The 12,667-nt window shown below is 37.8% G+C and overlaps 1 protein-coding gene across 2 annotated transcripts in view; it reads right to left on the minus strand.

Moving 5' to 3' along the window:
• The window catches only part of ITGB8 (integrin subunit beta 8), an 84,955-nt gene that overhangs the window by 46,409 nt on the left and 25,879 nt on the right, over window positions 1-12,667 (minus strand). Inside the window, exons 2-3 of one of the 2 annotated variants that reach the window (XM_007981926.3) lie at window positions 5,780-5,865; window positions 2,289-2,463 (exon numbers count right to left, since the gene is read on the minus strand). The exons of the other annotated variant lie outside the window; for it this stretch is intronic. Coding sequence (XP_007980117.3) covers window positions 2,289-2,463; window positions 5,780-5,865 — 261 coding nt within the window. The remainder of the gene's footprint in view (window positions 1-2,288; window positions 2,464-5,779; window positions 5,866-12,667) is intronic. 2 annotated transcript variants of the gene reach the window in all.

Consider the following 12,667-nt stretch of genomic DNA (forward strand, 5'->3'; position numbering starts at 1 on the left):
GAGCTTTCACTCTCTCACTCTTGTGCATGTGTGTTCTCTCTCTTTATCACTTTCTCTCTGTCCTATGTGGACATAGCAAGCCAGGATGAGACTTCTCACCAGTAACCAAATCCACTAGCACCTTGATCTTGGACTTTCCATCCCCTAGAACCATGAGAAAATAAACTGTTGTGTATGCCACCCAATCAATGGTACTTTGCTATAGCAGTCAAACAGACTAAGAGACTGTTTACTAATTATTTTTCTATTCTATTATATAATTCCTATTTACTTCATGTGCAAATATTAAGGTGTGGGTATTTCAATTCTGCTATTTTGAAAATCCTGTTGAAGGAAAATGAAGAGTGAAGAGGCAGGTATTGAGAATTCTGAAAGATTTGCAGGAAAGATGATATTAACAACTTAAATTCAAGCGTGAACTGGGAAGTATTTCCAGACTCACTTGAGTATGAAAGCTGAAATATAGTGGAATTACATGTGTGCTGAAAGGGGCAATGGCCTGGATTAAGATCCTGAAGAATCAGGTAGATTAACAATGGGAAAGGCTCTAGTATATAGTCTTGCTGGGGATATGGAAATGCATAAGAAATTGGGTATGTTAGAAGTAATCTCAGGCTCATATAGATCAGAAAAACTAGGACTACAAACCTATTAGGATAACAGGAAAAGAAAAAAATCATTAAAAATGGTTGGGCAACTATAACATTAAAATGCAGCTTATATTCAGTGTGCACGAAGGAGCATAAGAAAAATAAATAAATAAATAAAATGCAGCTTATAATTGTCACATCTCAAGAATTTAAAAAAAAATAAAACATTTTTAAGGATGTAGTCATATTTACTAGAGGCAAGTGATATATGGTAAGCTTTATATATAAGCTGCTGAAAATTGGCATTCGATTAGAAAAATAGGCATATTTGTATGGAGATACAAATTACACAAAAAGGAGCTAAAAATGGTTAACAACTTAGGAATAATGTTCAAACTTTCCAGTACAAAGAAAAAGGCAAAAGAAAACACAGACGAGAGAGGCATGTGTAATTATAGGAATATCTAAGGGCAGAGTTTAGTGGATGTATTGAATAGTTTTAGGTGAACAAGAGCATATAATTTTTGTTTCACCCTCTCTCTTTCTCTTTTTCTAAAAAGAATTTATTTACCACACTAAATAATTTTTTGCAATGGAAGGTGAGAATAGCTATAATCTTACCAATCTAATTACTTTCATTTTCGTATATTCCTTTCTAACTGTTGCTCACAATGTCCATACTGGGCTGTGTTATTATTTAATATGGGAAAGAGCATAGTTTTAATTGGAAACTGGGAATATGCCCAGGGCCAAGAAAGTAATGGATTTTGTTTTTCTGATAATCAGAGTCTGGAAGAAATAGCAGATTTCTGGAATGGGGAAGGGAATGTGTCAAGAATGGTTATTTAAAAATTAATGACAGGACAGGACCACCCGCAATGAAATAACGAAGGCTTGGATACAATTGCAAACTGCTTTAAACTACATGCATCTAATTGAGTGGTGCACATCTGTGTACCTTGATTTATCTTACTATATGTAGTTTTTACACCAGGATTCTGTAGCAGTGGAGGAAAGTGAATAATGTCCAGTGGCCTACAACATAGGCCAAACTGTGAAATACACTGTGAAGGAAGAGGAAGTAAAAAAGAGGTATAAGAGAAAAGGTGTATATAAATCTCAGGGGCCATCACAAAATGGCCCAAGGTAATTATGATAATCATGAATTGCAGCCTTGTGATTAAAAATCTATTACAAAAGCTCTAAGAACTTTGTAATAAACTTTTAATCACAAGTTGGTTGTGATTAAATCACAATCACATAAATATTGATTGCTTGATTGATTTAATTTTGGAAGATCCCTTCCAAAGGGGATCAGTCAAGCTAACAAATACTTATGGAGTGCTTACTACATGCCAGCGCTCTGCTAGGCATTGGAAAAACAGAGTGGAATAAATATGTCCCCTTGCTCCTAGGGCTCACAGTAGAGTAGAAAAACACAATTACATCACAACCTGATCAGATTACGTGAAGAGAACACATAATTAGAATATAGTGTGCTCAGGTTTGCAGTGTCCGAAGACACACAGCTGGCTGCAGGCACTATAAAGACTAGAATTCTAATTTCTTGATTCTGAGTCCACTGTGGCTTCTACAATAACAATACTGCCTGCCACATAATATTAAAAATGAGCAAATTAAAATAAATTGCAATTTCAAGTTAAGAATCATTATAGATTTATTTGAAAATGACCAAACCTGGACGCAGTTGGATAGACACTTCTCCTGGTGTCACCTGGGTATTAATTTCATTTTCAGTGGGTATTATAACATGCACAGATGGGTATTCTATTGAATCAACTGAGCAGCCTTTGCTTATTAAATTGGAAACAATATCACAACGTTCACTTCTTGATCCACCTGAAATGAAATCCTGTTTAAAAGAAAGAAAATCACTGATGTTTTTAGTGTATATCAATCTCAATTACATGCAAGGAAAATGACATAGCAAATATTGCATTTTTGGTATTTTATATCATTTTAATTTCTTTTAATCCTAATATTTTTACTTTTCTACAAGAAAAACACAAGCAAAAATCCTACTCCACTTTCTGCATCTAAAACCTATTTGAGAAGGAAAAGCTCAAAGCTCAGACTGAAGTTTCTCTGGTTGGCTTTGTTTTTTTTTCTCTCTATTTTGGAGACACAGTCTCCCTCCTGATCCAGGCTGGAGTGCAGTGGCACGATCTCGGCTCACTGCAACCTCCATCTCCCAGCTTCTAAAAATTATCTTGCCTCAGCCTCCCAAATAGTTGGAACTACAGGCACATACCACCACACCCAGCTAACTATTGTATCTTTTGTGGAGATGGGGTTTTACCATGTTGGCCAGGTTGGTCTCAAACTCCTGACCTTAGGTGATCTGCCTGCCTCGGCCTCCCAAAGTGCTCCGAAAGTGTGAGCCACTGCACCTGACCTGGTTGGCTTTTTATTGGTTGTTATTTTCATCAATTTAATATAATATTCTGGGGCTATATATATGAAAAGGTTTTTTTTTTTTCCTACTCATGACTGAGTCTTTTTGACTTCCAAACATAGCAATTTGCACAGAAGTGAGAGAATTCTATCATATTCCCTTTGACAGTGAAATTTTTCCTATCATATATGCTGTGAAAGTATAACTATGCTCTGAGCCTGCACTCTGAACTCTAACTATGCATGACACTCTGCATCAGACATAACAGGTAGGAGAGGAAGGGAATTCTTCAAGATATATAATGTTAGAAAGGAACATGGGGCATTAAACTAGGTAACACTGATGATGCCCTTTCTATCCTAATTACTTTCCAATTACTTATGTAGTGTAGGAGAGAAAGCAAAGTACATGGAATGGCAGATTAACATGCTACATAATAGTGCAAGCAAACTGGATATATCCTGTCTAAATTTTCTAGAGACCTTTTGCTTTTGACTAACTTTGAAAATTATTCAAGCCAGGTTTACTTTGTTACCATTTATCTATCCTAATCATGAGCAGAAAAAAAAAAAAAAAAAAAAAAAAAAGGCCTGCCTCTCCCTTGCCTCTCCTTCCAGCCTTACTGGTTGAGGAATCATTGGCATCAGCCACATCCGCACCTAAAGGGTGAGGGATCTTCCAAAATTAAATAATACATTCTTCCTCTCAATGACATCAGGTCAGCCTGCAGGGAGTGGACAGCTCCTTCTGTTAATGGCACGGATGGTGGCTGAGTCCTAAAACTGACTGCTTCCCCTGAGGTTGTGTTATTAATGCAGGCACTCCTCCTGGTTTCCTAACCCTGAATGAGTTGTTCCAGAGCCTTGTCAAAGTTCTATATAGTCCTCACTCCCATTTCTTAAGCCATGCCTCTGTGCCCAATGCTTCCCACATTGCTTCATTTCATCCTCACAAAGACTGTGGGGAGGGTTCAATTTGTATTTCCATTTTAGAGGTATGGAAATCTGAGGTTCAAAGTGGTTAGGTAACATGTGCAAGTTTATAACATTAGAAACTGGTGGGACTGGGATTTGAATCCAACCTCAGTGTTTCTTCAGAGCCTGCTCTTTCAATACATAAACTAGGCTGAACTGCACTGTATAGAATATTTGAGGACATGAGCACCCAAGTAAGTTTCTGACTGTTTTCCCTAAGATCCCATCTGAAGAATGTCGCCAATAGTGACAGGTTTTCCTTCTCCCCTCCAGCAGCCACCTCCTTTCTCCTTGACTTAGCTCCTTCTATCAGACAACTGACTCCTCCGAATACTCAAACTCCCTCCTTCTATGGCAGGACTGACAGTTATGCCCAAAGCTGTGACTCTCCAGATTATTTTCTTCCAGTTGGAGGTGTGAGAGGGAGAAGGGGTCCCTCTGAAATCTAATGTTCTATGGCTAACATGTTACATGTGGCTGACAACTGGGCTTCTCTTTTGAAGGCTCTTCCAAACTGCCCTCACTAAAGCATTCAGCAGTTGACAGCAAGTTGGCACAAACTTCAGGGCTCTAAGGATTTTCCTTAGAGAAGCAGTAAAAATCTAAAATGAAGTACTGGTTTGGGGTCAGGAAATAACAAGCCATGAAACATTCTTGACAGAGAAAAACCTGGAAGCAAACACCAAATTTGAGGTTATAGAGATGAAGAAAGGGAGATGCTAGAGTAAAGTGAATTCTTTTGGTCATTTGGCTCACAGGAAGTGATGGGATCGGACCCAGAAACTCTGAAATTGTCCTCTCTGTGACATGCCTGGCTCCACGGGTTCTGATGAAGCACTTTGTAGTTCATGAATGACATCTGGTTTTCTCACTGGTGGAGCCCAGAGTCCATCTGGGAAGCCTTTAGGCTATCGGTAGGGAGACTTACTTTCAGACATGCCTACCATTTCTTGAACTCCTCCCCTACTTTTATTCTGACTTGCTTCCTAGAAGAAAATGATATCCACCATTTGTTGCTACCTTTCAACTTTCTTTTTTCTCCAAGAAGTAATAAAGGAGGTCGGAAGGATAACAGTAGGCACAGTTGTTAAGTCAGAGGAGACAAAAGCTACAGACTTATCTCCATGTCAAGGAAAAGGCCATTAAAGACCCATTTGTTTGTTCCAATTCCCAGGAGCTACATAAGTAAATGTAAAATTATTTAGGCAATCTCATATAAGAAGAAATCCCAAATTAGCAGATTGCTTCTTCAGTGCAATTTACTAGATACAGGCAGTTCTAACTCTAGATTACCGACAAAAAAAGAAAACTCACAAAACAACCCTAGAGCCAAGAAAGAAGGAATGCATTGTAATTGTTTTACTAAGAATTTTGTTATTAGGATCTGTTTATCTTGGTAGAATAGAAAAACAGTTATTTTGAACAACAGGATACATAACCTAATGCCTCAAGCTGAAGCAAGAATTCCACACCAAAGCCTACTGAACTATCAAAAGTTACTAGCTGTGGTTGCCAATTCTCTCTATAGAACAGATGGAAAACATAAAATGGTTTGTACTTCATTTCAAAATTACCGTAATTTTCCTAATAAAAAGGTTATGCTTTATTTTATATTCAGCCAGATATGCTATTTCCAAGCATAAAACCAAATAAAATTTTCCTTATGTTCTGCAGTATCTTTCTTTTTCCTGATGCACCTTCAAGGCACAGAATATTAGGAAAATGAAGTCATGCTATAGCTCAAGTCAACCATGAGAAAAAGCAAAAAAAAAAAAAAAAAAAAAAAAAAAAAGGCACACCTCTTGAACACACCATCCACATTCTGGACCCAGCGCAAGGCACCTGGCACAGGATGCTGCATTTGAAGATACACATATATTGTCTTCTGTAATGAAGGAGAAAACAGTTATAATTTACTCTCAAAATAGAAAGCGTATATAATTCTAGACTACAATGCATTTTGAAAAACTGAAACAGGAGGACCTTTTATTACAAAAATCTAACAACAAAGATATATAATTTATTGGAAAGAGTTGACCTGCTCATTGTAATTAACAGATACCTTGATAATTATGATTTAGTTGTGAATTTGGGAGAAGGAAGAGTGACAAAAATGTGATTTTGGTCAGGTTTGGGGGTCTGGCTTCAATTCTGCTGCAATAGTAGAGGGCAAGAACCCTCCAAATTTTTCAGTAAGTTTAGTAAGTTTCACTGTATTTCATATTCTCTGAAGCAAATAGGTACTTTGGGTTCTAGAGTTTTTCCTACAAAAATTATTGTTTATAGACATAAATCTCAACATATAAATTCACATTAAATCACAGATAATGAATTTTCTGTGAAACAATCTTGATGGGCATATAAAGTAATTAACTTGGGAATTCTAATTGTGTTAATATTGATTATTTTGGCTTGAGGAATACCAGAACCAGACATACTGGCATGATTTAATATTTTAGAATTAAAGTGGTTAAACTGAATGAGTTATTTTAGTTAATTTAATTTCTCAGATTGGATGACTAAAGATCTAAGATCATGACCAATTCACATTTCCATAGATTCCTGCACATGTCCATAATAGTTTAATAATAACATAGTGGTGCCTGGAAATTATTTACCGTTATCCCCCTATCCACTAACTGCTGAAACAATTAAAATAGGGCTCGTTAGTATAGGTTGAAATGCAAACTATGATACAGAATGACTCATACATCATTTTATCATGAGTTTTTACTAGAACAATCACATACTTCCTACAGTCTATTCTTTACCATGAGATGTTCTAAGGACACTGGAAGTCACGGTGTGATCTGTCCATCTCACTCAGAGTAAAGAAAAGGGACATCCTGGATGTAGGCAGCTCACAGACCAAATGAGGAGAGACATATATAAGCAAACAGTATCACATAGTATAAGATACACAAAGAGATTTCACCAAAGTGATAGAAGAACAGGGAGAAGGTGCCTCTCACTCTGCTAGAGAGAGGGATAGGTCGGGGTGGAGGAAGAGGGTATGTTTAAGGATTGTTCCCCAGAGGCAGTCACATTTAGTATCTCTCTTTGTCATCTCATTTTCTTTCTTCGAATCCATGTTTATCTCTTTAAAAAATATATTACATATACAAGAAAAGTATGTGTGTGTGTGCACACTCATGCACATGTGTGTATGTGCCCAATCTCACATGGTCATGGTAATTTAAAAGGGAATAGAGACCACAGAATCTCTAGCTAGCCATATTCCAACTGTTTTCTCTTTTTCTCTTTCTCTCTCAACTTTCCCCAACATTCTGGAAATACAGGATAAAAGCGGTTCTGACCTGGAGGTGGAAGGGGATGAGAGGGGAAAGTAGTAGGAGAAGAGAAGAGAGGGAGGAACTGTGTTTACTCCTTTGTTTACAGTTAGAAGTGCTAACTGGGGTGGTATGGAGCACCCTTCCCTATATTTCCCCAGACACTCAATGGAGTAAGCAGGAAACATCTTTCCCTAATACCTCTAATGTTCTATCATCTCCTCTGTATATCTCCTTTGTCCTTCACTTTATATCAACTTTGTATATACCTTGTCCAAAACTTCTTCACTTCACTAACCTTTCTAGACCTGGCCTAGAACACAAAGAACTAAAGTTAACTCTAATATTTTGTGCTTCCTTTACCACCAGCTTGGCTTCCCAAAGTATGAAAACTCCTTAGCCTAAAAATTTTACATCTGTTGTAGGCTGCCAAACTGCAAAATCTGCTTGCTACTAAAATGTTCAGAAAAGTGAGTGACCTTTTTCGTTTTGTTTCCAGAAAGAATACCAATTTAGGTGTAGACGTTATGCACATTTGCAGACTGCTACGGTCTGAGTGTGTCCCCCCGAGTTCATACGTTGAACCTTAGCCTCTAATGCAATAGTATTAAGAGCTGGGGCCTCTAGGAGATGATTAGGTCATGAGGGCCCCACCCTTCTGAATGGGATTAAGGCTCCAAAGCTTTTAGCTCTCTTGGTCCTTCAGCGCTTCCATCACGTAAGGACAAAGCAAGAAGTCCCTCACGAGACACTGGACACTGGCACCTTAATCCTGGACTCCCCAGCCTCCAGAACTGTAAGAAGGAAATTTCTATTGTTTATAAATTACCCAGTCACAAACATTTTGTCTTAGCAGTACAGATGAACTAAGACACAGACCTAATTTGACTTTTGCCAACTCTTAGCCTCGACTCAACTGAAACATGAAATTAAGTCTATTTCAGTTCAGACTTGACCAAGACTTTCACTCAACAGGTAAGACTTTTGTGTTGGCAGTTAAGACTCTAGTGTCAAAAAGAGGGTAAAGAACATGAACAGACACTTCTCAAAAGAAGACATTCATGTGGCTCACAAACATTGAAAAAAAGCTCAACATTGCCTATCATTAGAGAAATGCAAATCAAAACCACAAGGAGATGCCATCTCATGCCAGTCAGAATGGCAATTATTAAAAAGTCAAGAAACAACAGATGCTGGCAAGGTTGTGAAAAAAAGGAACGTTTTTTCCAAGTGATTATATACAATAATATAATTGAAATAACTCCAAAAAAGACTGCAGTCTCCAAAGTAGATCTACCATTTGATTCAGCAGTCCTACAACTGTGTATCTACTCAAAGGAAAAGAAGTTATCTTATAAAAAGACATCTGTGTGCACATGTTTATCACAGTACAATTCACAATTGCAAACATATGGAATCAATCTAAGTGCCCATCAGTGGAAGAGTGCACAAAGAAAATCTGGTATACATATACACCGTGGAATACCCCTCAGCCATAAAAAATAATAATGTCTTTTGCAGCAACTTGGATGGAATTGGAAGCCATTATCCTAAGCAAAGTAGCTTAGGAATGAAAAACCAAATAGCACATGTTATTTACAAGTGAGAGCTAAGCTAAAGGTACCCAAAGACATACAAAGGGGTTTAATGGACATTGGAGACTCAGAAGAAGGGTTTGGGAGAAGGCTGAGGGATGAAAAATTACCTATCGTGTATAATGTACACAATTTGGCTGATAGGAACAATAAGAGCCCAGACTTCATCACCATACAGTTCATCCACGTAATCAAACACCACTTGTACACCTAACGCTACTCAAGTAAAAAAAAAAAAAATTTAAAGTACCGTAGACTCATGGAAGGGATGCTGCGGAATCTAGGATGCCGGTCTTTGCTTCTAATAATTGTCTGACTCTGTTCTAAGTTAACCTAGCTTCAAGCTCAGATAAGGCTCCTACTTCCCTAGTACACATGGCAAAAACAAATTCACAAGTGAAAATCTGTTTTCTTTGTATTCTGATTCTTTTCTTTAAAACGTTCTAGTGCCCATCTCTATTCTCAAATTTCAGACGCCTAACGATGATGACCCAGAGGGAGAGAAATGTTGGTCCTGTCAATACTTTCCAGGTTCCAGGGCTGACATTTCTCAGGGTCTACATAGCTACAGGAAAAAAGATCCCATAAATGGATCTGGAGGAGGTGGCCACACGGTTCTGCAGGACTGGAGGAAGGTCATAAATTGAACTGCATGGGAAGAGTGTCAAACATTATTTCTGGAGAGTGTCATGGTTGTGCTTCACAGAAGACATGCCAGATACACTTTGGCATGCAGCATTTTAAGAAATTTCTTTCTAATTAAAAATACGCAAGTAAGTAAAATGCCAAATATACCTATATCAACAATTACAGGAATTATTTTCACTGAATGTTCAAAGTATTATGAATGCTATTAGTCAGCGTGTGCTAGGAATTTCTTCTCTCTCTCCCACACAAACACACATACACTCTCTCCTTCCCTCTCCTCCCACAACACACATACAAACACACTGTTCTGTGAAAGTAAAAATCTTTACACTGCATATACAACAATGCATGACTGCTGTTTACAGACATGGACAGTTTGTTATCAACTTCTGGGTCTACCTAGTTAATTTGCCCTCCCATCCAACATTACAGGAAAACTACTTTATAGCAATGGTTTCCTAGCAGCCCTCAGCACTGCACTGACACCTCATTAGAGGGTGTGCCTGAGTGGGTTTTCCCACTTTATGATTGCAGTTGCTGCTTGTTCAGCTATTTGCCTAGTGATGTTGCAATGTGCACCTTGTTCTTTATATTCAAACACTGCATTTTAATAAGGATTATGTTTTATTGATCCCAATGGAAATTCTTAAGCCAATGGAAGAAGTATTATAATGTGCTAAAGCACAGATCTTCAGATCCTCCTCCTGTGCTCATTTGTTTTAGTTCTCAGTGCCTCATAAAGCCCATGTTATTAAAAAAAAGTATTAAATGTATTGCTTTAGTGCTATCCATGATAGCAAAGACACGGAATCAACCTAGGTGCCCTTCAGTGGTGGGCCAGATAAAGAAAATGTGGTACATATACAACGTGGAACACAACACAGCCATAAAAAAGGGCAAAATCATGTCCTTTGCAGCACAATGGATATAGCTGAAGGCCAGTATCCTTAGCAAATTAACTCAGAAACAGAAAACCGAATAACACATGTTACCACTTATAAGTGAGAGCTAAACATTGGATACATGTGGACATAAACATGGGAACAGCAGACACTGACAACTACTAGAGGGTGAAAGTAGGGAGGGGAGCAAGAGTTGAAAAACGGTCAGGTACTATGCTTAGTACCCGGGAGATGGGATCATTAATACCCTAAACTTCAGCAGCATGCAATACACCAGGTAACAAACCTGCACATGTACACTCTGTTTCTAAAATAATAGTTTAAAAAAATGTACTGCTGGCTGGGTGCAGTGGCTCGTGCCTGTAAGTCCAGCACTTTGGGAGGCCAAGGTGGGTGGATCACCTGAGGTCAGGAGTTTGAGACCAGCCTGATCAATATGGTGAAACCCTGTCTCTACTAAAAATACAAAAACTAGCCAGGCATGGTGGTGCATGCCTGTAGTCCCAGCTACTTTCTTTGTTTTGCTGTAGCTGTGTGAAAATTTTCAGGAAAGAGCAGGAAGAAAATAGAAATAAAAAGGGTTAGAAAATTGACATCCATTGTGACTCACACACACGAAAAAATGATGCTAATAATTTTATCATCTGGAATTCTGAGAAAAATTGGTTTGGGGCCTAGTTCTTCAGAAGTATAACTGTACCAGCAGTTCTGGAGTCCCTGGGGCAGTTTTACGTCACATTGCTATCTCCCATCTAGAGAAAGTAACCAGGTAGGCTGGGAGCGGTGGCTCCCACCTGTAGTCTCAGCACTTTGAGAGGCTGAGGTGGGCAGAACACGAGATTAGGAGATTGAGCCATCTTGGGTAGCACAGTGAAACCCTGTCTCTACTAAAGATACAAAAAAATTAGCTGAGTGTGGTGGCACATACTGTAATCCCAGCGACTTGGGAGGCTGGGGCAGGAGAATAGATTGAACTTGGGAGGTGGAGGTTGCAGTGAGGCAAGATCATGCCATTGCATTCCAGCCTGAGCGACGGAGCAAGACTCCATCTCAAAACAAACAAAACAAAACAAAACAAAACAAACAACAACAACAAAACCTGCATTGACAGAAATCAGAAAGAGATTTAATTGCATATTGTCAATAAATGTGTACATTCTAAGTAATTGTATTTCTGGAGCTGTTAGCATGTGCTGTGCGTCTTATATTTTCTCATTGTGTGATGAGATAGTATTGCTAAATAGTTACTGGGAAGATACTTCCAATGTTTCATAACACAGCTACTTACTAAGCTAGTTACCTAAACTTTCCAGGCCTCCATCTCCTCCACTGTAACACAGGGCTAACTATAACCATATAAAATTGCTGACGTGAGGATGAAGTAAGGTAAAGCATGCCAAACAGAGTGCTCAGGGCACAGTAGGCATTCGATAAAAAAACTGTTGTAATGTCATTATAATTAACATTATCTATGATGGGTATATTATCTATATACACATACATACACATTATATATATAGACACATACATACGTGTATGTTCATGTGTGTATTAAGCTCTATGTTCAAAAAACAAAGAAAGATGCTATGTGTCCTCAACTTGTTGTAAATGTAACATGCTGTCTTTAAAATGAAAGTCCCTTGGGTCATAAAGATAAAGTTTTAAAAATACATCTAATATATAAAAATGGCTATTAAGTAAAAAGTGCTGCATTTATTTTAGCTGTTCAAAAATGATTCTTAAAAGCCCACAACGTTGAATATATACACATCCATCCAATCTAGTACAAATACAACTTTGGTATGACTATGAACTGGCTTACTGAAAATCTCTTAGAACACCTGCATTTTATTCATATTTTGCAACATGAACATTGATTTAAGCTGAATAATTTTTAAATTATTTCCCAGAATTAAATGTTTATGACATATGTGAAATGACCTCCATAGCTATCTGTCATAAAATATAATAAATATCCATCGTCAACAGGACAGAGTACACAAAAATCAGGAAAAGACATTCATGACACCCACTTAGGTATTCTTTGTTTTTGATGATGCCATTCATTCATATTATTTTGAAAATATTTAGTTGATAGAAGTGACAGGGGGAAAATATGGACCAACAAACTTCCCAAAACTAAAAAGGACAACAGAAGTTTGAGTGTTTAGAATGGGATCTTTCCATAAGTCAAGTGATTGGATCAAGTTAAAGTTTTTAGAGACATTTCTAGTTTTTTTCTGTAGTAAAGT

This window comes from Chlorocebus sabaeus, chromosome 21 (genome assembly GCF_047675955.1).
Source record: "Chlorocebus sabaeus isolate Y175 chromosome 21, mChlSab1.0.hap1, whole genome shotgun sequence".
Lineage (NCBI taxonomy): Eukaryota > Metazoa > Chordata > Mammalia > Primates > Cercopithecidae > Chlorocebus > Chlorocebus sabaeus.